This window comes from Ipomoea nil, unplaced genomic scaffold, assembly GCF_001879475.1.
Source record: "Ipomoea nil cultivar Tokyo-kokei standard unplaced genomic scaffold, Asagao_1.1 scaffold1978, whole genome shotgun sequence".
NCBI lineage: Eukaryota > Viridiplantae > Streptophyta > Magnoliopsida > Solanales > Convolvulaceae > Ipomoea > Ipomoea nil.
Genome location: NW_017618406.1, coordinates 182,025 through 205,049, shown reverse-complemented (window position 1 = coordinate 205,049; position 23,025 = coordinate 182,025). Strand labels below are relative to the sequence as shown.

General features: G+C 38.1%; 1 protein-coding gene across 2 annotated transcripts; it reads right to left on the bottom strand.

The window, feature by feature from the left end:
- Positions 1 to 12,457: 12,457 nt before the first annotated feature.
- LOC109147280 (aspartic proteinase-like protein 2) lies at positions 12,458 to 16,597 on the bottom strand. Of its 2 annotated transcripts, XM_019294932.1 has the most exons (11): positions 16,057 to 16,597; positions 15,523 to 15,652; positions 15,180 to 15,427; positions 14,867 to 15,094; positions 13,954 to 14,116; positions 13,766 to 13,839; positions 13,580 to 13,676; positions 13,333 to 13,399; positions 13,128 to 13,251; positions 12,966 to 13,006; positions 12,458 to 12,908 (listed from the first exon to the last, which is right to left on the bottom strand). In XM_019294932.1, the coding sequence occupies exons 1-11, from the start codon at positions 16,296 to 16,298 to the stop codon at positions 12,691 to 12,693; spliced, it is 1,632 nt and encodes a 543-aa protein (XP_019150477.1). In that variant the 5' UTR covers positions 16,299 to 16,597; the 3' UTR covers positions 12,458 to 12,690. The 2 variants fall into 2 exon arrangements, with proteins under 2 accessions (XP_019150477.1, XP_019150478.1); XM_019294933.1 differs by lacking the exon at positions 12,966 to 13,006 and having other exon boundaries at positions 12,458 to 12,872; positions 13,180 to 13,251; positions 16,057 to 16,594.
- Between the last annotated feature and the right edge of the window lie 6,428 nt (positions 16,598 to 23,025).

The following is a 23,025-nucleotide window of genomic DNA, read 5'->3' as shown; positions in this document are numbered from 1 at the left end:
CACAGTATGATAGCAGCAATAGCATCAAGTGTGGTCGTGGGAAGGAGACTATCGAAATCCTCCCATTTCCATCCATTGGGTTCTGACCAGTAATCCGCCACAGTATGGTGGACAATCGAGTCTGGAATTTGATCTAAAGCAAGGTCGCGCAGTGGCCGTTCTCCTAGCCAAATGTCATTCCAGAATAGTGTATCTCTGCCATTATGTACTAGGGACTTGGAGCCTAGAAGAATTGTCAGGACACTCTTAAGGATTCCTTTCCATGCAATCGACATGTTGCGTTTGGGACGCCATAGAGCAGGACTGGACTTAGAAATAACATATTTGCTTCTAAAGAGCATGGCCATGAGAGAGTCATCTTCTGTCATTATTCTCCAGCCTAGTTTTGCAAGAAAGGAAATGTTCATCTCCTCAAGTCTACGGATGCCAAGGCCACCATTGTCCTTAGAATTGGTCACCATATTCCAATTGACTAGGTTGCATTTCCTTTCCCCCTCTTTAGCGCCCCACAGAAAGCAGCGAATCAGTCGTTCAATAGACAAGATCACTCCTTTAGGGAAGAGCATGGTTTGCATGGTGTAGAATGGGATCGTCGAGAGCACTGATTGGACAAGAACATGCCTTCCAGCTAGTGAGAGAGATTTTGACTTCCAACCAGCTAGACTATTGCGAATCTTGTCAAGTATTCCTGCGAAGGATTCGCTCTTAAGCCTGCCATGTAGCGAAGGAACTCCCAGGTATTTGCCCAAGTCAGCTACTTTAGGAATGCCGGTCCTCTCCAGAATAGCCTGCTGTACAGATATATGTGTATTAGAAGAGAAAAAGATAGAAGACCTAATAAAATTGATACGTTCACCGGAGGATTCGCAGAAAGCATCGAGGCATTGCATCATGATTTCTGCTTGTGTAGTGGATGCTTCTCCAAATAGGACCATGTCGTCCGCAAATAATAAGTGTGTGATGAGTGGTCCCTGTCTAACAAACTTTAATTCTTTCCATTGACCTGAAAAAACAGTTTGTTCAATAAGATGGCTCAATCTTTCCATGCAAAAAACGAAGAGAAGGGGGGAAATAGGATCTCCCTGTCGGATGCCGCGACCGGGGTAGAACCAATCCGATAGATCTCCATTCCAGTTTATTGAGAATCGTGGTGAGTGAATGCACGCAAGGATATTTCTTCTCCAAGTCTGGTTGAAGCCTATGTCTTCCAAGGTATCTTGAATGAAGGCCCATGACAAGCGATCATACGCTTTCTCTAGGTCGATCTTCCAGATCATCCAACCAACAGCCCCTTTCTTTGTTCTAGCTGAGTTTAAGACCTCTTGGTAGATTAGAATATTATCCGTTATTTGTCTACCGGGTACAAAACTGGTTTGATATTGTCCGACAAGCTTTTGCGAGATGTCTTTTAGTCTTGTTATCATGGTCTTAGTAAGGATTTTGTAAGTCACGTTGCAGAGACCTATCGGACGAAGTTGTTTTACCGTTTCCGGGTTGGAAGATTTTGGAATTAAGGTAATGATTGTGTCGTTGCTTCCTTCTGTAAGTACGCCATTGTTGAAGAAATTGCGGGCAAAAGCTATGATGGAATCTCCAACTGTCGACCATGTCTGCTGGAAAAAGCCAGCACTGAAGCCATCTGGTCCAGGAGCTTTGCAGGGAGCCATGTCGAAAAGGGCTTGTTTGATTTCTTCTAGGCAGAATGGTTTATTGACTTCATACCAAACCTCATTATGGATAGAAGGGAACCGACCACGGGGTAGGGGATTAAAAGTGTGTGCTGGGTCTGCCGTGAAGAGTTCCACGAAGTATGAGCGGATGTGGTCCCGTATTGCAAGGTCTTCTGTGATCCAATTGTCTGAGGTGTCTTTCAGCTTAGAGATCCTGAGGGAACTGCTCTTGATAGATGTGGCCACATGGTAGAAGTGTGTGTTTCGATCTCCAGAGACAATCCATTCTTCCCTAGACCTTTGAAACCAAAGAAGTTCCTCCTGGTAAAGTATTTCTTCCATTTCTTTTCGCAACTTGTAGTCGAGTTTGAGCAGGTCCGATCTGTAGTGTTCGGCCAAATTACGTTGGACACCACTGAGGCGTGCCATAACTCTTTTTTTCCTTTGAAAAATGTTGCCGAAGACATCTCTGTTCCAAGAGGAGAGAGCTTGGGCCATACGAGTTTTGTTGAGGTCAAGATCATCATCTTTGTTCCAAGTTCGCTGTACGAAGGGAAGAAACAACTTATGTGATGCCCAGGCCATATTGAATCTGAAAGCCCTTGGCCTTGTTATTGGAGATGGTGACGAGGTCCTAATGAGTAGAGGAGTGTGGTCTGAATTAAGCATTGGCAGATGTTCGACTTGTGAATCCACAAATCTGGTCTTCCAGTCCATGCTACAGAGCCCACGATCAAGTCTTGCTCCTTTAAAGGTTAGATGGCTTGTACCTCTCATCCATGTGAATTTTGAACCTGAAAAACCTAAGTCAAGAAGCCCTTCTTGAAAGATCCATTCTGTAAAATCTGCAGAGCGAGAGTTATGCCAGTTAACGGGGTTGCTGATTTCATATGTGCTGACTACGGAGTTGAAGTCACCAGCAGCTAACCAAGGGCCTCGAATGTCCATGTTAAGCTTTGTCAAGTCAGAAAAAAGCTTCCTTCTTAGCGTTAAATCCGGGCTGCCATATATTGCCGCAAAGAACCATGGTACAGAGTTGTGTTCATTGATCTGCATCAAGACAAACTGAGGGTGTGTAGCATAAATCTCTAAAGAACAGCAGCTATTCCAAAAAATCCAGATTCCTCCAGAGTAACCCACTGCTTCAACTCTTAGCCAGTCCTTAAATCCGAAAGACGAGCATATGGTGTTTGCTTGGGTACCTGAAACTTTAGGCTCAAAGAGGCATAAAATCAATGGGGAAAAAACTCGAATCAAATACTTAAGGGAGCGGTGAAATGATTTGGACACTGCTCCCTGGCAATTCCAAGTTATAATGTTCATAGATAAATAAGAGGGAGGACGGGCGCTTAAGAGCGCATGGGGTGGTCGCCCCCAAAAACAGGCGGAGCAGAAGTGCCCGCAGAGTCACCCAAGTCGGTCATAGCTGCATCCGGTGGTTCAGGTCTGAGCGATGGGTCTGGTGGTTTGTCTGGAGGAATTAGATTCTCCAAATCAGCCAACATAGGTTCATCCGAGTGGTGAACCACCGTTGTGGATATACTTTTACCTTTGTCATAACCTCGGACGACAGTGTGTTCAAGTTCTGCCGTTGCTCGCCTGGGAGTGTTTCCTCTGCTACTTGGGCTTCTAAAAGAGCGGAGCGGGGGCTGTCTCGGGGGTCTCAAGTCTGGGATAGATTCTCTTGGTAAAGGTCCTGTGAGTGGGGAGGTGTGCGTCGCCTGGGTCTGAGCACGAGGCCTTATGATTTGGTGCTGGGTGACTGTAGGCGCAGTGGATGAGGAGGCGAAGTGAAAGACCGGTGTCGCATTCATCTCCTCACCATCCTGATTGGCTAGTGGGGTAAACCGAGATTGGTTCTGGAAGTTTGGTTGCATAGCTGCGTTTCTTGTAGGGGATTTCTGCGGTTGATTCGCCAAGGCATTGTTGGCTTGATTTGAATGCTGTTCTGGCTTTCTTGAATTTCTTCTGGTTCTTCGTGGCGCGATCATCCAAGGACCAAATTTCTCTGTTAGGATTGGTCTTGGTTCGGGCAGAGAAATTGGGGGGGCTTGGTCATCTCTCTGGGTGGAGTTGTCGTGAGTAGCGTCAGAGGAAGTACCTGGATTCTCTATGGAGTTGCCGCACTGATCTAGCCGATGGCCATATAGTCCACATCCAAAGCAGACAAGGTGCATTCCCTCGTATTCGACTGGATGTACCTTTTCTTCTAAAGTGAATTTGGCGCGCAGAGGTTTAGTAATATCTACTTCGACACAAAACCGCGCAAAATTGCCCTTCGAAACGATGCTGGTTGTGCCGTCAACTTTGACCGGCCGCCCAATTTTCCGGGCAATCTTCTTCAAGATAAGTTCATCGTAATTTCAACAGAGATGGACGGGAGACGTACCCATACTAGCAATTTCTCAGGTTTGTCGCCTTGGGGGTCGAAATCTGGTTTCCATTCCTGCACGAAGAGGTAATGGTCAAAAATCACCCATGGGCCCTCGAATTTAGCGTGTTCGTAGTCGCGGAGAGCTTCGAATTTTGCAATAAAGTAATCATTGTTGAGCGCTATTAGGTCCATTGGTCCTTCCGGTTTCCACATTGCTCTCAATCGTTGAAGAAGATATGCGTAGCCGATGCGTCTTCCTAGTAGGCGAATAATGAGGGAGCGCCGCCATGGACGTCTAATCCTTTCTTTCTCATCCGCGGAGATCAAGATTACTGGGCATTCGACATCAGTGTCATTATCGGCTGTGTCTTCCTCTGGTGTCACGGTGAATGCCGTCGCCGGAGCTCTGGTTCTTTGCGCCCAGAAACCTGCTGCGTTCGGTGTGGAAGAAGAGGGCGGAGTTCCCCAAGTTTCTGCTTCTTGGGCGTTCGAAGGAGTATGAATTGGTTGGGGTAACCCCACATGTGGTGAGTCAGAAGTTGCTAGCGGTGGTGGTGAGGTTTCGAGGGCCGACGCATTGCGCTTGGACTTCTTGGCACTGCGAGAATGAGAATCTTGATTATCCGATGACCGCTGTGAGGTTAGCGTTGGGTGGTTAACTGGGAGAGGATCCATCTCTAGAGAGAGAATATTCATGGAATTGTACTTTTTGTCAAATTATTGTTTTCGAAGAAAGAACTTGAGGATGTAGGAAAATTAATTAATTAAGATACTTGGTTTATTTGAGTTTTTCTATGATTTTTTAAAAAAGTTATAATATATACAAAATATAAAAAGAAAAAATATATATAATAAGTAATTAAGAATTTAATAAATTACTTGCAAATTAATAAATCAAGAGACAATTTTTTTTTTAATATTTATAAGAAATTTTTAACTAAACACCAAAAATGATAAGGACCTTGTGATTAGTGACAAGTTGCTTTTCCATATGAGATGTTGTGGATTCGAGAGAGTAGTACAAAAAAAACACCAAAAAATGATAAATATTTAATTAAATAGATTTAATAGATTTTCAGTCACTTGAGCTATGTGAATAAATTTTCAGTCACTTGAGCTATGTGGAATTTACTTTCTTTTGAATTATAGAATTACATTTGTATTGATCTGAACTTTTTAGTCCCAGATTGAACCAAATGTAAAAATAATTTTCTCATATTTTAAATTCTCAAAAAATTAAAGTTTGATCTTTCCGACCGAAATCCTCTTTAAAGTATTTTAAATTATGAAATACAATGTGCATACATTTTAGGGTGTGACGGCCGTTAGAACAACTTGAAATGATTTAGATTATTTTTAGAAAGCTCCTTTCAATTATTAAGAACTTTTTTTTTTTTTCCTAAATAGACGAACATATTAAAAATCAAGTTTTTTATTTTGCAAATTAAATATTGAGAATGAAGAAAGTTATAATTAAGGAAGAAATATTTAAAAAATTATTAAATTACTTATGTACTATGTAAAAGGCAAGTCGGAGTTGCGTTGTGCTGTTTGTACCGAAAAGCAGCCCACATGGGTGTTTAAAGGCAGCAGTCACGTCAGAAACGCATCTCTGAAACTCCGTTGAGACCAGAGTGGCAAACACGAAGTAGAACAAGAAGGAGGTCAACATTATATTGGCGAAGTCGAAAAGCCCATGAGACAGCGCAGCCGCAATGATGGTGTGTTGGACGAGGAAACAGAAGAAGAAGCAAGCAAGGAAGGTGAGAGGGAAATCTGAGATTGGGGTGTTTGATTAAAGGTGTGCATTTGTGGGATTCCAAGTAAAAATGCAGAGAAAAAGAGTGGTGACAGAGAAAGAGAAAAAGAAAAGGTGGTGAAGTGTACAGCATTGAACGGATCGGAGCAATATAATCTCCGCGTCCTCAATCAGCGCAATGGCTCCGGAGCATCATATCGAGAAGGGTAATGGTTTTTGTTTATGGATCATATCGGAGCGGAGGTGATCAGATAGAAGCTAAGGCTATGGTTTTGGTATTCCGCTTTTTTAATTTGGTTGATGAGATTCAGGCATCCAGGCTAGCTTGAATGGATGAGAGCGAGTCAGACGGGTTTGAATGGCCGGTTTTCATAAATAAAAAATGCATGCCGTCTTTCATTGTCATATATCCAAAACTTGTGCCTCCGTTCCATCTCTTGCCCCATAATGTTTACTGCGGCAAATTATATCGTGCACCGCAGTGCATAATCAATTATGCACCGCGCATCAAAACGACGTCATTTTATTTAATGAAAAGAAACAGAATCTTCGCAAAAAATAACTCTATTCTTCAGTTTCATTTTGTATACACTGCAGTTTGTTAAGCATTACAACACCAATAATCAGCTTGACCGATTCCGACGTTACGTGGAACTAATTTCGGATAATGCAGTAGTGGATATAGATCGTGCAGTAGTGCTTTGAATTATGGTTTATTTTTATTTTCTTTCAGTTAGTTTCTGTAGCCTATATATAGGCCAACTTTCAATGGTATTTATTGTCTGAGATATAATACATCTCATCTTCTTCCTTTCAACTCCTGTGAGTGCTTTTGCTTTGTTCTACCATTCCACTTCTTTATTCTACATTTGGTATAAGAGCCACGTTAGAAAATTCCACATATTATTTTTTTTGTGAGACATTCTACTGTCAACTTGATGGCGGACTTACAAGTTGCTAGTGGTATGAAGAAACTCAACAACAATAATTACAATATGTGGTCCACCTGCATGATGTCGTACATGCAAGGGCAAGACCTGTGGGAAGTAGTGAATGGTACAGAAGTGGCTCAACCAGCAGAGGATGCTAATGGCGCCGTACGGAAGTGGAAGATCAAAGCGGGCAAAGCCATGTTTGCTCTTAAGACAACAATTGAAGAGGAGATCTTAGAGCACATTCGAGACGCGGAAACACCGAAAATGGCTTGGGATACACTCACCAAACTGTTCTCGAAGAAAAATGTTTCAAAACTCCAACTTTTAGAAAGTGAGCTGCTCTCCATAGCACAACGTGACTTGTCAATTGCACAGTATTTTCACAAGGTGAAGATGCTATGCCGGGAGATCTCAGAATTGGATTCAGAAGCGCCGATAAAAGATACGAGGATGAAACGAATCATCGTCCACGGTCTGCGGCCTGAGTTTAGAGGCTTTGTTGCTGCAGTACAAGGGTGGCAAGAGCAGCCGTCGCTTGTAGAGTTTGAGAATTTGCTTGCAAATCAAGAATCGTTAGCCAAGCAAATGGGAGGAGTCTCGTTGAAAAAAGAAGAGGAGGCCCTCTACGTTAGTAAAGATAGACGAAACTCAAAGCAACATTCGTCTGGTGGATCCAATAGGAATGATGACGAGACTAGAGGTCATCATAATGGAAGGAGCAATCGTGGGAGTGGAGTTTCAAAAAATCAAAGTCGTGGCAAGAGGTTCAATGGACAATGTTTTGTTTGCAACAAGAAGGGGCATATAGCAAAAGATTGTTGGTCTAGGAAGAAGGTCGTGGAGAGTAATGCTGCCACTTCCAAGAAGGTTGAAGAGGAATGGGATGCAGAGGCATCATTTGTTTCAAGTAAAAGCGAACAAGCTTTAACAGCAACAACACTCCAGCAGGTTAACTATGAGAATGATTGGATTGTTGATTCGGGCTGCTCAAATCATATGACGGGTGATGCAGAAAAATTACAGAATGTGGCAGAATATAAAGGAGGACGTGTAGTAGTAACAGCAAGCAACTCCAAGCTATCGATAGCGCATGTCGGTAATGTGACATATCTCCTCAAAATGGTGATATAAAGGTGCCACTCCAAAATGTGTATCATGTTCCTGGCATGAAGAAGAATCTTCTCTCGGTGTCACAATTGACGTCTTCTGGCCATTTTGTCTTATTTGGACCACAAGATGTGAAAATATATCGAGATCTTGAGATTAAAAAAGAACCAGTGGTGTCGGGGAGAAGATTGGAGTCAATCTATGTAATGTCTGTTGAAACTGTGTTTGTAGACAAAGCGAGGAAGAACGAGACTGTAGACTTGTGGCACTTGAGGCTTGGCCATGTTGGCAACTCCAAGCTAGATATGACGATGAGGAAGTCAATGCTGAGGGACTCCCTCAACTTGAAGTGAGGAGTGGCGCTATATGTGCAGGATGTCAGTATGGCAAAGCACACCAACTGCCTTATGAAGAGTCCAGATACCAAGCAAAGTAGCCGTTAGAGTTGGTTCACTCTGATGTGTTTGGGCCAGTCAAGCAGTCTTCCATTGGCGGACTGAAGTACATGGTCACTTTCATTGACGATTTTTCCAAATATGTGTGGGTTTATTTTATGAAGGAAAAGTCAGAGGTTTTGTCAAAATTTAAATTTTTTAAAAATGAAGCGGAAATAGAAGTTGGCAGGACCATTTGCTTCTTGCGCATAGACAATGGGGGATAGTACACCTCAGATGAATTCTCAATTTTTCTTCAAGGCTTTAGAATACGCCATCAGTTCACATGTTCAGGCACACCGCAGCAAAATGGCGTGGCAGAGAGGAAAAATAGACACTTAGCAGAGGTATGTCATAGTATGTTGCATACTAAGAGTGTTCCTGGGCGTTTTTGGGGTGAGGCAATGAGGACTGCAGCCTTTGTGATTAATAGACTTCCCCAACAGAGGTTAAATTTCCTTTCACCATTTGAAAGGCTTCATAACATGAAACCTTCTGTTAGTTACCTTCGAGTTTTTGATTGTGTGTGCTATGTGTTTGTGCCTGATCATTTGCGAAGCAAGATGGAAAAGAAGGCTGTCAAATGTATTTTTGTTGGGTATGACAATCAAAGAAAAGGGTGGCGTTGCTGTGATCCTATAACAGGGAAGTGTTATACGTCTCGTAATGTAGTATTTGATGAAGCTTCATCGTGGTGGTCCTCTGGTGAACGAGTCTTGCCAGATTCTAACTCCTCTAAAGAGGTACTGGAGTCTTCCCCAGTGTAATTGGGTCTAGGAGGGAATGAGAGTGCAGACGAAAGTGAAGATGGTGAAGTCGTGGCAACTCAAGATCAAGCTAGCGAATACCAGCAACAAAGTGAAGATGGGATTCCAATAGAGTGAGTACACCACTTCCGCTAAGAAGGTCCACAAGAGTTAGAAAGCCAAATCCCAGGTATGTTAATGCTGCTGTTATAGAAGAAGCTAAAGAGCAAGAGACTTTTGAGGAGGCGTTTCAAAAGTCGGAGTGGATTAATGCCATGGAAGAAGAGGTTATTGCGTTAGAGCAGAACCAGACATGGGAGCTCGTTCCGAAGCCGAAAGATGTTAAACCTATTTCGTGTAAATGGGTTTACAAGGTGAAGCGCAATGCAGACGGTTCAATTGAGAGATTTAAGGCTCGTCTAGTAGCCCGAGGATTTTCTCAACAGTATGAGCTGGACTACGATGAAGTTTTTAGTCCGGTAGCAAAGCTTGTTACTGTTCGAGTGTTACTTGCACTTGCAGCAAATAAAGATTGGGACCTTTGGCAGAAGGATGTGAAAAATGCATTTTTGTATGGAGAACTAGATCGTGATATATATATATATATATATATATATATATATATATATATATATATATATATATATATATATATATATCCTGAGTATGTGTGTAAGCTTCGGAAGGCTCTTTACGATTTAAAGCAAGCTCCTAGGGCTTGGTATGGCAAGATTGCAGAGTTTCTTGTTTGCAATGATTATTCGGTGGCACCGTCAGATTCCAGCTTGTTTGTCAAAGCTAAAGGACGTAAGCTAGCCATTGTGCTAGTATACGTGGATGATTTAGTTTTAACTGGTGATGATGTTGAAGAAGTTCTCAGAACGAAGGAAAATTTGTCAATACGCTTTAAAATGAAAGAACTGGGGTATCTTAATCATTTTCTTGGTTTAGAAATTGTTCGCAGTGGAGAGGGAATATTTCTGCATCAACATAAATATTCTAGAGATCTGCTAAATAGGTTTGGCATGTATGGTTGCAAACCGATATCAGTGCCGATGGAATTGAATGCGAAGCTCTGCGCACATGAAGGGAAAAGTTTGGAAGATGCCCAGGCAGTTAGTGGGTAGTATGATTTATCTTACCTTAACAAGGCCTGACTTGTCCTTTGCAGTTGGCGTGATGAGTCGATACATGCAAAGTCCGAAGAAACCTCATTTGGAAGCTGCTCAGAGAATCTTAAGATATGTTAAGGGCACTCTTGGTTAGGGTGTTATGTACAAGAGAAGTGGAGGTAACACCTTAGCTGGCTACTGTGATGCAGATTATGCAGGAGATTGTGGAACTTGGCGTTCAACAACTGGCTATGTGTTTATGCTTGGGTGTGGAGCGGTTTCTTGGTGTAGCAAAAGACAACCAACAGTGTCTTTGTCGACAACAGAAGCAGAGTACCAAGCAGCAGCGATGGCAACGCAAGAGAGCACTTGGTTGGTGCAGTTGCTAAGAGATTTGCATCAATCAACAGAGTATTCAATTCCCTTGTACTGTGACAACTTGTCAGCAGTATGTTTGGCAGAAAATCCAGTGTTTCATGCTAGAAGTAAGCATATTGAAGTGCACTACCACTTTATCGGGGAGAAAGTTCTCAAGGGAGAAGTACAAATGATCCATGTTAGAACTTAGAACTGATGAACAAGTTGCTGATATGTTTACAAAAAGTTTGAGCTGTAGCAAGCTTGATTACTTTGGCAAGAAACTTGGTATTACAAGGAATAAGATAGTTGGTGTTGAAGGGGAGTGTTAATAACATTACAACACCAATAATCAGCTTGACCGATTCCGACGTTACGTGGAGCTAATTTCGGATAATGCAGTAGTGGATATAGATCGTGCAGTAGTGCTTTGAATTATGGACTTATGGTTTATTTTTATTTTCTTTCAGTTAGTTTCTGTAGCCTATATATAGGCCAACTTTCAATGGTATTTATTGTCTGAGATATAATACATTTCATCTTCTTCCTTTCAACTCCTGTGAGTGCTTTTGCTTTGTTCTACCATCCCACTTCTTTATTCTACACAGTTTCAGTTCAACACAACTACAGTTTCGTTTCGATATAACTACAGTTTCATTCAATATTTATACACTCAAATATTTGAAAATGTTATTTAATTTTATTTTGTATACACTATAGTTTCATTAAAACACAACTACATGATCATTTCAATATAATTACAGCTTCACTGTACAATATACACTCAAATATGTGAAATGTTATTCAGTTTCATTTTATATATACTCTAGTTTCATTTCACCACAATTACAGTATCATTTTGATATAAATGCAGTTTCATTTGATAATATAAAAATAATACGTGAGACAGTGTCGGTTTAGACACACTGTAGTGTCACTCCGTTATAACTGCAGAAACGGCGCTGTTTTGACGCACGGTGCATAATTGATTATGCACCGCGGTCCACGATATAACGACTGGTTTACTGCATGCCGTCTTCTGATCTGATCTTCGATTTGGGTGACGTGACCAGTGCATCAGTCAGCGACTGGTCACATCACCATTAATTTAGACTGACGCACACATCATTTTAAATATTTCTCAAACTTAGGTAAAAGAATACTTCAGGCGCAAATACGAATTGCGTCTCATGTATAAAATAGCGTTTTTAACCTCATACGTAAGTCCCAAACGTCTTTTTTATAAAGTTGTCAAATTTTTCAGAGCGTCATATTTTTGGAAATGGATGATTGTTTTTTCATATTTCAGTCAATTTCTCTTTTAAGGTAGACATGGCAATTTTTGAAACTGCACAAAATTAGACACAAAAGTAATGATCATTAGTGTTTAGCTTTAACATATTTTAGGTTATTAGTGAGTTGACATTTTTTTTTTTTTTTGAAGTCATATTTACACCCTTATGAGTTGTGCCTAGATGATCATTTCACAAAAAATAGGATCAAACGTTATCAAAAATAAATACTTAGACGATCAAAATTAATCATCAATTTTAAAAATAAAAATCGTGTAGCCATCATTATACTTAGAAAGATTAAAATTGATATTACCGGTGTTTGGTAATAGTCGTTAGTTATTGGGTTAGTGACTTTAACTAGTCGATAGCATTAGCTGATGGTAAAAGATGTTTGATAAATTAAATATTAATTGATATCTGATTATATACAAAATGTCTTTCTCAAAAAGCTTATTGCAAAAGTTACTTTTGAACAATTTTTAAAATTTAACATTTTAGAACAATAAGCTGTTACAAAAAAACTAATTAATTTATATTAATTGTTTAACCAAGTCAAACAGTTAATAGTGATCAAATAAATTAAAATTGACTGATAAACTAACTATGTTATCAAACAGAGCTATTAACCTGACTTTCGATAACCCAATTCTCGTTGCCAGAAACCAGTAAAGCTAAATTGTGTACTAATTATTAGAACAAAATATTTGTGATGGTCACTCCGGGAAGGCGATATCTACTACACAAATTGTTTGGTGTGTTCAATACAAAGACAACCTAAAAGGCTGCATTGTTACTAAAGATAGGTGTGCCTGTGGTTCAAATAAATATTGGACAGACCCCTGTACACAAAACTATTTGAAAAAAAAAAAAAAAAATGACAACTCTAGATACACACCAAATGTTACAACAAAACAGAGTAGCAGCCAAATGCCAATACATGTAACAAGAAAGCAACAACAATGTTCCCCATCACCTCATAAGGATTAACTCGCCACCCGGCCGCGTTGTTATTTATCTGCCCTGCATCGACGACTTCACTTCTGCCCGATCTCGTGGTCGTAGAAACATTTACCGATGTTGAACCTACATAAACGAAGTTGGAACAGATGAGGGTCGAGGGCCGAGGGACGAAGCATGTTATGAAAATTAAAACATATGCTCCATCTCAACTAAAAACCCAAGTTAAAAGTTGTATTGCATGTTTATGTTTATAAATTGCTCAATTTTTATCGGGTGACACAGAAATTCAAACCCATGACCTTGGCATGGGGTTGGCTCTGATACCAAATTGAAGCATACGCTCCATCTCAACTAAAAACCTAAGTTGATAGTTGGATTACATGCTCAACAATGAATGCATAGTGTTCTAAGAAGCCGACACACAACTTACAGTCATAATTTGTCCACCCGATCCGTTGGTTTGCCAAATCATAAACAACGATTTTGTCTTTCAGGACAAGGTCTGTAGGAAATAAGAACGAACACATTACCAATCGGCGAAGATTTGAACACATAAAACTACATATGCATTCAATGATTTTACCTCCTAAAATGGTAATCCCTTGGCCTTGAAGTTTCTGAAACCCAATGCACCACACTGCAGCTCCGCCCTATACAGCACACGCATTGCACGGTTAAGCTTTAAAATGTAAGGGTTCGTGTTAGCTGACAGCCTGACACACCACCCTTGTGATTAAACATTGCTACTTAAATCAGATATACAGACGATTCAGATGCAGATTACGTGGCAGATAGGTATTTTCAAACCGATATTTGAGATCTTAACTTACAATGGAGTTTTGTTGTAAGAGGTAGTCTTCAGGCTTTAACATCATTGATGCACCACCAGCAAAATTCAAACTAACAGTGGGAAATATATCGGAGACACTGGACAGAAGATAGAACCGAGGTCAGATACGAAAGACGTAGAAAGAGAAAGGCGGTCTAGTAGATGCAAGATAAATGTGGAGTGGAACCTGGAGGTCGTTAAGTAACATTGGGTTCCCTTGGCAACGAGAGGACGTGTAGATGCTGAAACAGCCTGGGTTATCTGCACTTACAAGAGGACCGTAAGTTTCAAGGCATATTTGTATAATACCCCCGACAATAAGTACTACATAATTTGCTAAATAAATGAATGTCGTCTCCACCAGTAATAACTTACTGCATTTACAAAAGGGTCGTAAGCCTCCTCTGCAAGGTATGCCAAAGTTGTTCCAGAATCTATTATCGTCCCTCTGTTGCTTGATGTTGCAAATACTTGCGAGCTAATCGGCAAAGGCTGCCCATTAATAGAAATACTCTGCAAATTCAAATTGTAATGCATCCTGATGCAAAAGGATAACCATGTCAGAAGGGTGAAATGAGTTGATACTGAAAGAACGAGTTTTTTCAACTTTTTGGTCCCTAGACTATGTGACCAACTGACCATTCCGACATTTGGTCCCCAACTATTAATTTGTCCACATTTGGTCCCACAACCTTTAAATCTTTATCACATTTGGTCCCCCGACCTAATTTCCGGTCACGGGGACTTATCTTAAAAGACAAAATTGTTATTTTTCATTACGTTTTTTCTTAAACTTCTCAGGAAGGAGACCGGAAATGACAATTTTGCCCTTCAAGATAAGTCACTTGCCTAAAATTTGGTCACCAATGACCGGAAATTAGATTAGAGGGACCAAATGCGGCAAGGATTTGGAAGTCGTGGAACCAAATGTGAAAAAATTAACCGTCAGGGACCAACTGTGGAAGTAGTCTCATAGTCGTGGAACCAAAAGTGCAAAAAACTCCTTAAAAGAACTAATCAAAAACTTCAGATAACTAGGATAGGACATATATTGATATGATGCCAAATAAATCTTTCAGACGCAAAGTGCTCAGAATCAAAATGTAGAAACGGAAAAATGCAAAAAACTGTACCCACAGATTACAATAGAAATCAATTGCAATTGAAACATGCTGAAAAAGAATAATATTTTAAGCTCGCATAGAAGACATTAACACAAATGGAATCTTAGCTGCCAGTTTGAAAGGTAAAGCGTTTTCATTCAAGACTGGAAAAAAAAAAAACATACTGTGATGGGACAAGCGGAGTGTAAACTATACTTGGCTCCACGATCTGGCCTAGTACCAATATGCCACCCCCGCCATTGCTGCCTTTCAGGCAATGGGAGAACACATTTGGCGTTGCTCCTTGTGATGAAAGCTGCGAGATTACTGACATACTCTGCTGGCCAAATCCGAAGATTCCATCAACTGCCCTGTCGGGCTTAGTTAAGTCTCCAGTCTGAGATGTGCTACATCTGTCAGGCCACAAAAACCGTAATACATCAGCTGAAGAATTGCACATAAAATCGCCAATTACTTTGCACTTCGATCATAACTCACCCAAAAACAACTTGAGATGATGTGTTTAAGTTCATAGAATTCCCCACAACTGTAGTAAAATGGATAAAGTCTGCTACATAATACCCCGATGTCCCACTACCATCACCATACTGGAACGTGTAACTACATTGATTCTGGGTAGAGCACCCGGAGTCGGAAGATTGTTCTCCAAGTGCACACCTCTGGTCTGAACACGATATCACCGAAGCTGTAGGTGAATTCGACGGGTCAAAGAACTCGAGCGGGATCTGTAACAAACAACAAATCGAGGGTGATAATGCCACAAACACGTTACAACATTCTCAATAGTAAAACGTCAGCTTTGAAACGAAGCAGCCATTACCTGAAGTCCACTCGACGTTGGGCAACCATTGCAAGACGTACAACTCACCCACAAGACATCGCTTCCGGTATCAATCTGTACATAGAACTCTTTCGGTGGAGAACCCAACTGAACCCTAGTAAAGTAAAGCCTGAACCATATTCATAAGAGCTAAGAAATCAGTAATGATTGTTTAAAAACCCAACAGATCAATCAACTATTCATATTCTTAAAAAATCCTCATTTGTATTCCTAGTACAATCAAAACAGGACAAGATCCAATCCAAAACCAACTAATTAACAGAGATAAAATCACTGAGAAGTGAAAATCCCATTAAGAAATACTGATAATTTCAACAATTGACAATTTGGCATTCAACATAAGTTTGAAAAGTATAAGTTAAAGATTCATGAACCGAAATTTTTCCACTAAAGACGCAAAGATTTTATCTTTTACTCAATTATATGAGAATTTTGAATCTGGCACAATAGAAACTTCGGCAAGTTTCTTGAATATATATAAAGAAGAAATCAGAGAGAATTTATAGGGATTACCCAACGAGAAAGGGATCGTAAGTGCCTTCGACGGGGAAATCAACGACGCCGGAGGACTGCAAGATTCGGCCGTGGCGGACTCGGTCTCGCTCTCTGAGTTGACTCATCTCAACTCCATGACTCGTCGGAAATGCCCTCTCCAGAGTGAAACTCAGCGTCCCTTCGCCGTATAAAACCGCCGCCGCCGCCGACATTAACACGCCGGAAATTACCACGGCCACCAAATATCTTGCCGGCAGCATTCTTATCCACAACTCTGGCTGGCTCTATCTATCTATCTATATGGTTTTTCGTGTCTTCTTTGTACAAACTAATTCACCGACGGGTCAAACAGTTTTTTATCTTTCTATTTATATGTATCCATAGATTTTGATATATATATATATACTATACATGTGTATTATGTGTATAAATTCGCGTATATGACAGAAGGAAATATATATACACAATATATCTAAGAATCTTCAAAAGAGGAGGAGGAGATCGAGGGAATGCATCTTCTAGAGAGAGAAACGTCGGCCAGACAGCAGTTTCAAATTTGTTTGCTTACGTTTACGTGAGTGTATATATATGCTTGTAATTACCGTCATAAATAATTGACATATGCATTTTTTATTTGTACAGTTGCATCAGCTACTACTTGCACTTGTAATACAATTTACTTACATTTGATGTTTAATTATTTATGAAAATATCATTATATTATTTTTTAATTAGTATTTCTAATTTGTTAGATCTAGACACGTGAACGGATGTCATGCGTTCTGAGTTTTCTCCTGGAGGCACGTTCTCATTTGAACGCGATCATATATATATATATATATATATATATATATATATATATATATATATATATATATATATATAAGGGTTAAAGTGCAGGAATAGGTTTCCCGTGCGTTTGTGCGGTTCACGCACCTTAAGCATTAAAATGGTGCACCTTAAGTATACAAATCACACACCTTAATCACACAAACAAAGCACCTTAAGAACACAAACAACACACCTTAAGTACACAAATCACGCACCTTAAGCACACAACAAAGCACCTTAAGATCACAAACCACGCACTTCAGATTTTAAAATTGCTCACCTTAAGTTTCACACAATTGACGCACCTTAAGCATACAAAGCACACACCTTAAGAAGGAAAACAACACATCTTACGAAGGAAAATCACGCATCTTAAGTTTCAACAACTACTCATATTAAGCACAAAACTCACACACCTTAAGCACAAAACTCAGGCACCTTAAGTTCCAACAAATACTCACATTAAGCACACAACACGCGCACGTTAAACACAAAACTCAAGCACATTAAGCACAAAAACCACGCCACACCTTAAATTTGACCTAGATGCAAAAATTATCAAATTACCAATGCATTTTTTTTATTTTGGTAATCATGGACGTTGATTTAAGCAAGATCAATGACTCATATTTAATCGCACCTGGACGCACCAACCGCATTTGAACCTAATTATATATATATATATATATATATATATATATATATATATATATATATATATATATATATATATAGAAAGTTCAAATGCGGCGGAGTCTTCCCGTGCGACGGTGCGGCGAAATTTCAGAATACACCAACAGTGTTAACAACATGCACCAATAGTGTAAGGGAAACAAACCACAATAAAATGCAACAAAATACAAAAAATACACAACATACGCAAAAAATACACCATATAACTCACCACACCCCAATGGTGTATTTCTGAACACTGTATGGTGTTTTGATGTTTTTACTCACACCTAATGGTGCATTTTTTGTGATGCGTACCTAATTTGTGTGTGTTTTTGTGGTGCATTTTCCTAACGTTGATGGTGTATATTTGTTGAACTATTGATGATGCCGCACCGCCGCACCTAAGGACATCGTCGCACCTGAACCTTCCTCTATATATATATATATATATATATATATATATATATATATATATATATATATATATATATATATATATATATATATATATATATATATATATATATATATATATAATCGCATTCAGGTGCGAATGCTTCGCCCAGGCGCGAAATAGGAATGGATTCTGTCCATCCATGTGTCCAGATCTAATGGATGAGAAACACAGATTTTTTAAAAAAACGCGGTGGCATTTTCGTAAATAATTGAACATCGAAGTGCAAGTAAAATGTATTACAAGTGCATGTAAAATGTATTATCGGTGCAAGTAAAAATTTACATTGAGCATCAATACTTAGTTGCACCTATAGTTCTAAGTAATTGCACCTATAGTTCTAAGTAGTTGCACACATAGTTATAAGTAGTTGCACCTAGGTGTATGAATGTTTGCGAGTGGTTTTCAGGGGTATTACTACCCGCTAAACTCAAATCAATGAATGTTAACAAGGCAAAATTACATGCACTTATAGGTGAAAGTAGGTGCACCTATAGTTATAAGTTGTTGCACCTATAGTTATAAATAGTTGCACATATAGTTATAAGCACACCCAGGTGCATGAATGTTTGCGGAAAGTGAATGCTAACAAGGCAAAATTACATGCACTTATAGGTGAAAGTAGATGCACTCTTAAGTGATTTTACTTGCACTTCGATGTTCAATTATTTACGAAAATGCCACCGCGGTTTTTTTAAGTTATTAGATCTGGACACTTGTCGCGCGCTGATTCGTTCGCATTTCCCTCCTGAGCACTTATTCGCACCTGAGTGCATCCCTATATATATATATATATATATATATATATATATATATATATATATATATATATATATATATATTCCCGTGCGGTTGTCTACCTGAAGTGTGTTTTTTGGGGTGAGATGAAAGTCATTGATCTTATCAAGATCAACGTCTATGATTAACAAGAACTAAAAAAGACGCGGTGGCAATTTGGTCTTTTTGCATCTAGGTCAAATTTAATGTGCTTGGTTTTTTCTTCGTAAGGTGCGTTGTTTTTGTGCTTAAGGTGCGTGGTTTTTGTGTTGTGTGCTTATGATGCGTCAGTTGTTGAAACTTAAGTGCATCGGTCTAAAGCTTTAGCTACGTAGTTTTCCTTCTTAAAGTGCGTGGTTTTTGTGCTTAAGGTGCGTTAGTTGTTGAAACTTAAGGTGCGTCGGCCTAAGGTTTTTGGTGTGTAGTTTTCCTTCTTAAGGTGCGTCGGTCTAAAGTTTTTGGTGTTTGATTTTCCTTCTTAAGGTGCGTTATTTTCATTCTTAATGTGTGTTATTTTTTCTTCTTAAGGTGCACTATTTTTTACAGTTTGCTTCTTTAATTGAGGACACACTTTTTTTTTTGGCAGTCCCAAAACACAACTTATATTATTTATAAGATTTTCTCTACAAAAGCCATATTAATGTTAGTCCAACTTAAGGTGCGTAGACTCGAAGCTTAAGGTGCATCAGCTTAGATCACCGCACTTCCGCACGGGAAGTTATCTCCGCACCGGAACCCTCCCCTATATGTATGTGTGTACTCCATTCATCCAATTTTATATATTTGGTTAATGAGATTTGACTAGAGTTATTTTTAATTTAATTTTATATAATATTAAGTTTATTATTAGTATATAAAATTTATGAACTTCAAAACTGTTCTCTGTTTCCTGTTTTTATTATATGTTTCTGTTTAGAAAATTTGTTTGCTAATACTCATTTTTTTCAAATTTATTTTTGTAAACCAACATTATAAAATTGACATATATTTAATTTTGAGTAATATTTAGACCTTACATTTAAAATATTGTTGTATATGTTTGGTTTAAAATTTAAATGGAATATATATAAGTTTTACTTTTAAGTCTAATGTACATAAGATTTTTACCTTTGATATCCAAACCAAATTCATATCTGTATATAATATAACTAAAAATATATCCAAACCAATAACATATTAAGTTCACCTAAAATTTAGTTTAAATAATATGAATATTTTGTGAGCTAATATTTAAAATATTTTTGGATATATCTATTTGAATGACATGTATATATAAAAGCCTTACTTTGAAGTCTAATATATATAGAAATTCAATATATATCTAATATCCAGATGAAACTTGTATTACGATATAACATAACTAAAACTATACGAACTAATAATCTAGTTCAATATAATCTTAAATCTAAAACTTGGTGTAGAGTTCAAGTTTTAATTTTGATAATGTGAATAATGTCTAACTTTAAGCAAATAAATTATGTTTATATAAGTAAATGCGAGTAGAAAAGATATATAGAAGATGGTGATAAGTAAAAAGAAGATGATAATGAATATATTTTTTTTTTTTTGAAAGTTACTGGCTCTATTACATTGTAGTATCTGTTCATATACTTTCTCAACCTACTGAAACACAAAGAACCAATAACGCCTCCACTGAGGCTTGAACTCATAATCTTCCAATTGGAAGTCCAACCCGGATACCATTAGACCACATAGTCCTGGTAGATGATAATGAATATAATCATACTAATAAATAAATATGTATGTAGATAATGATGAGAATGTGGTTATAGTGATATAGTCAAATAGATGATAGATGATTTTGTTTTTCATTTAGAAAACAGTTTTTAAAAGTTCTCCCGTTTTCTTGAAAACAGAAAAATGTTTTCAACTTTCAAAATGAAAAATCGTGCTAGTAAACATATTTTATGTTTTCTATTAAAACTAGAGATATTCTTCGGTTAGTAAACAAGCCCTATATATTTTGAATTTATAACTATTAAATACCAAAAAAAAAATTTTAAAAAAAATTAAAAAGTACTAAAAATATTAAACAAAAATAAAGAAAATTTTAGTTTGACTAGTGAATAGTAAACATTTGGACATATGTAGTATATAATAAGGACAATGTTATTTGTTCCCTAGTCCCTACAGTCACCCCATAAGGCCATAACTAAGAACTTGGAGGTCATTAAAAGATCTTGACATATCATATAAGATAAAGATCATTGGGAGTCATTGGAAGATCTTGACTGATCAATAAAGACTTCTTATGCGAAAAGTGTAAAAACAGGCAAAGGTGGATGTAATAACTCACGATTTACCTCATACAACAGCTCTTAGGCAAGGTTATGGGCCTTAGGATTAGTTTAGCATAATTTATGATACCTATGTATCAAACAAAAATAAAAAAATCATTTCATTCTTTGTCACTCCGAATGTTGCAATTTGTGATTAATTGAGATTTGAAATTAAAAAGAAAAAAAAAATAAAAAAACTAACCACACAAAAATTGCCACATTAGAAGTGACAAAAATTGTGTAGTTTTTGTAAGGATAAAAGCTTTTCCATATAATAAATTTTATAAACATGACTGGTGTTGAATTCTAAAAATAGTAAGATAGTAATTTAATGGTCTAGTTCTAATGAAACTCTAGTCAACAAAGAATATTTTTTTTTTTGAATGCTAGTGGCTCTACTACAATGTAATATCTGTTCATATACTTTCTCAACCTACTGAAACATATTGTAAATTTGAAAGTATGCAATAATTGTAAATCTGACGATGTATTTTTTTTATTAAAATTTTTAACTATTGATGTACTCTAATGAATAATTATGATCAAGTCATCATTTTTTTTCTAAGTATCTTATTCTCATTTGAATTTACGTGTGTGCGCTCTTATTCTCATTTGAATTTACGCGCGCGCACACACACACATAATTGTTGTTTGCAACAATAATAAAAATTTTATTATTGTTGCAAACAACAATAAAATTTTTGCTATGATTGTTTTGAAGATATGTGTGAAAATAAAAAGATTAAAATCAAAAGTATATGAGTATTTATGAATGTTTTGAAACGTATCATAAATTTGACTGGAATAGATGAAAAGTTTTTATGGTTTAAATAGAGAAATAAAGTCTAGATAAAGTTGAAAAGTTTGGGGTTGGTAGGTTGGATTTCAACTATATATATTTGTGAATGAAAAGTTTAAAGAAATCTTATTCTGATAGAGTTCATAAAAGTTAATAAGTTTTTTAATATCAATAGACTTTTAAAGACTATAAAAGTTTGAATTGAATACCAGTATACCTTTAAAGACTATTTAAAAGTATGAATCGAATAACAGTAAACTTTTAAAGAGTTTTTAAAAGTCTATATCGAATACCACCAAAATTTTAAAGTCATTAAAAGTTTATAAAAGTCTTGATTGAATACACCCCCTTACAGCATGTTTAGTACACGGAATAGGCCTGAAGTGGAGTGTCATCCCCGTCCCCGAGAATAGGCCTATTCCGTTGTTTGTTAATGCATTTTATTCCTGAAAATATTGTTTCCGGGAACGAGCTATTCCCTTTGAAAGAGGAATAGGTATTCCAAGGGGGCCTTCGTATATATTAGGCTATTCATTGAGTTCTCAAGAATAGCCTAAATTTGTTATTTACTATTTTATCCCAATTAAATATAAATATTGTTTCATTCATAATATATATATATATATATATATATATATATATCAACACAATCTTAGATTGTAGAAAACTTTCTCTCTGAGTTTCCCACGTCTTTGGAAAGTTACCAGTGTGAACCACTGATCGTGGGGTTTCCTTTCATGGAGCCCATGAACGGAGATCTGCCGTTGAACACCTCTCCGGTGACGGAAGGGGTAGGGAAACAGACCACGATCTCAGGGAAGAGGGTAAAAATCCTTAAACGCACCTTCGCCGAGACTGCTGCTGCGGCTCCGTCCATGCCCGATGATCAACCTATGTCGGAAGAAGCTGATACCGACTGGCTGGATGAGGAGATCGAAGTACGCTCGGATGAAGAGGCGGAGGATGTAAGGGAGGGGATTCCCGTCGTGAAATTCTCAAAAGCTGAACGAGAAGAGATGATTAAGCCATGGAAGAGAGCCCTAATCATCAAATATCTTGGCAAACCACCGGCCTTCAACACCCTCCAACAACGGCTCTTCAGATTGTGGAATATCAACGGAAAAGCAGTTATGTTGGATCTAGGTGGAGGA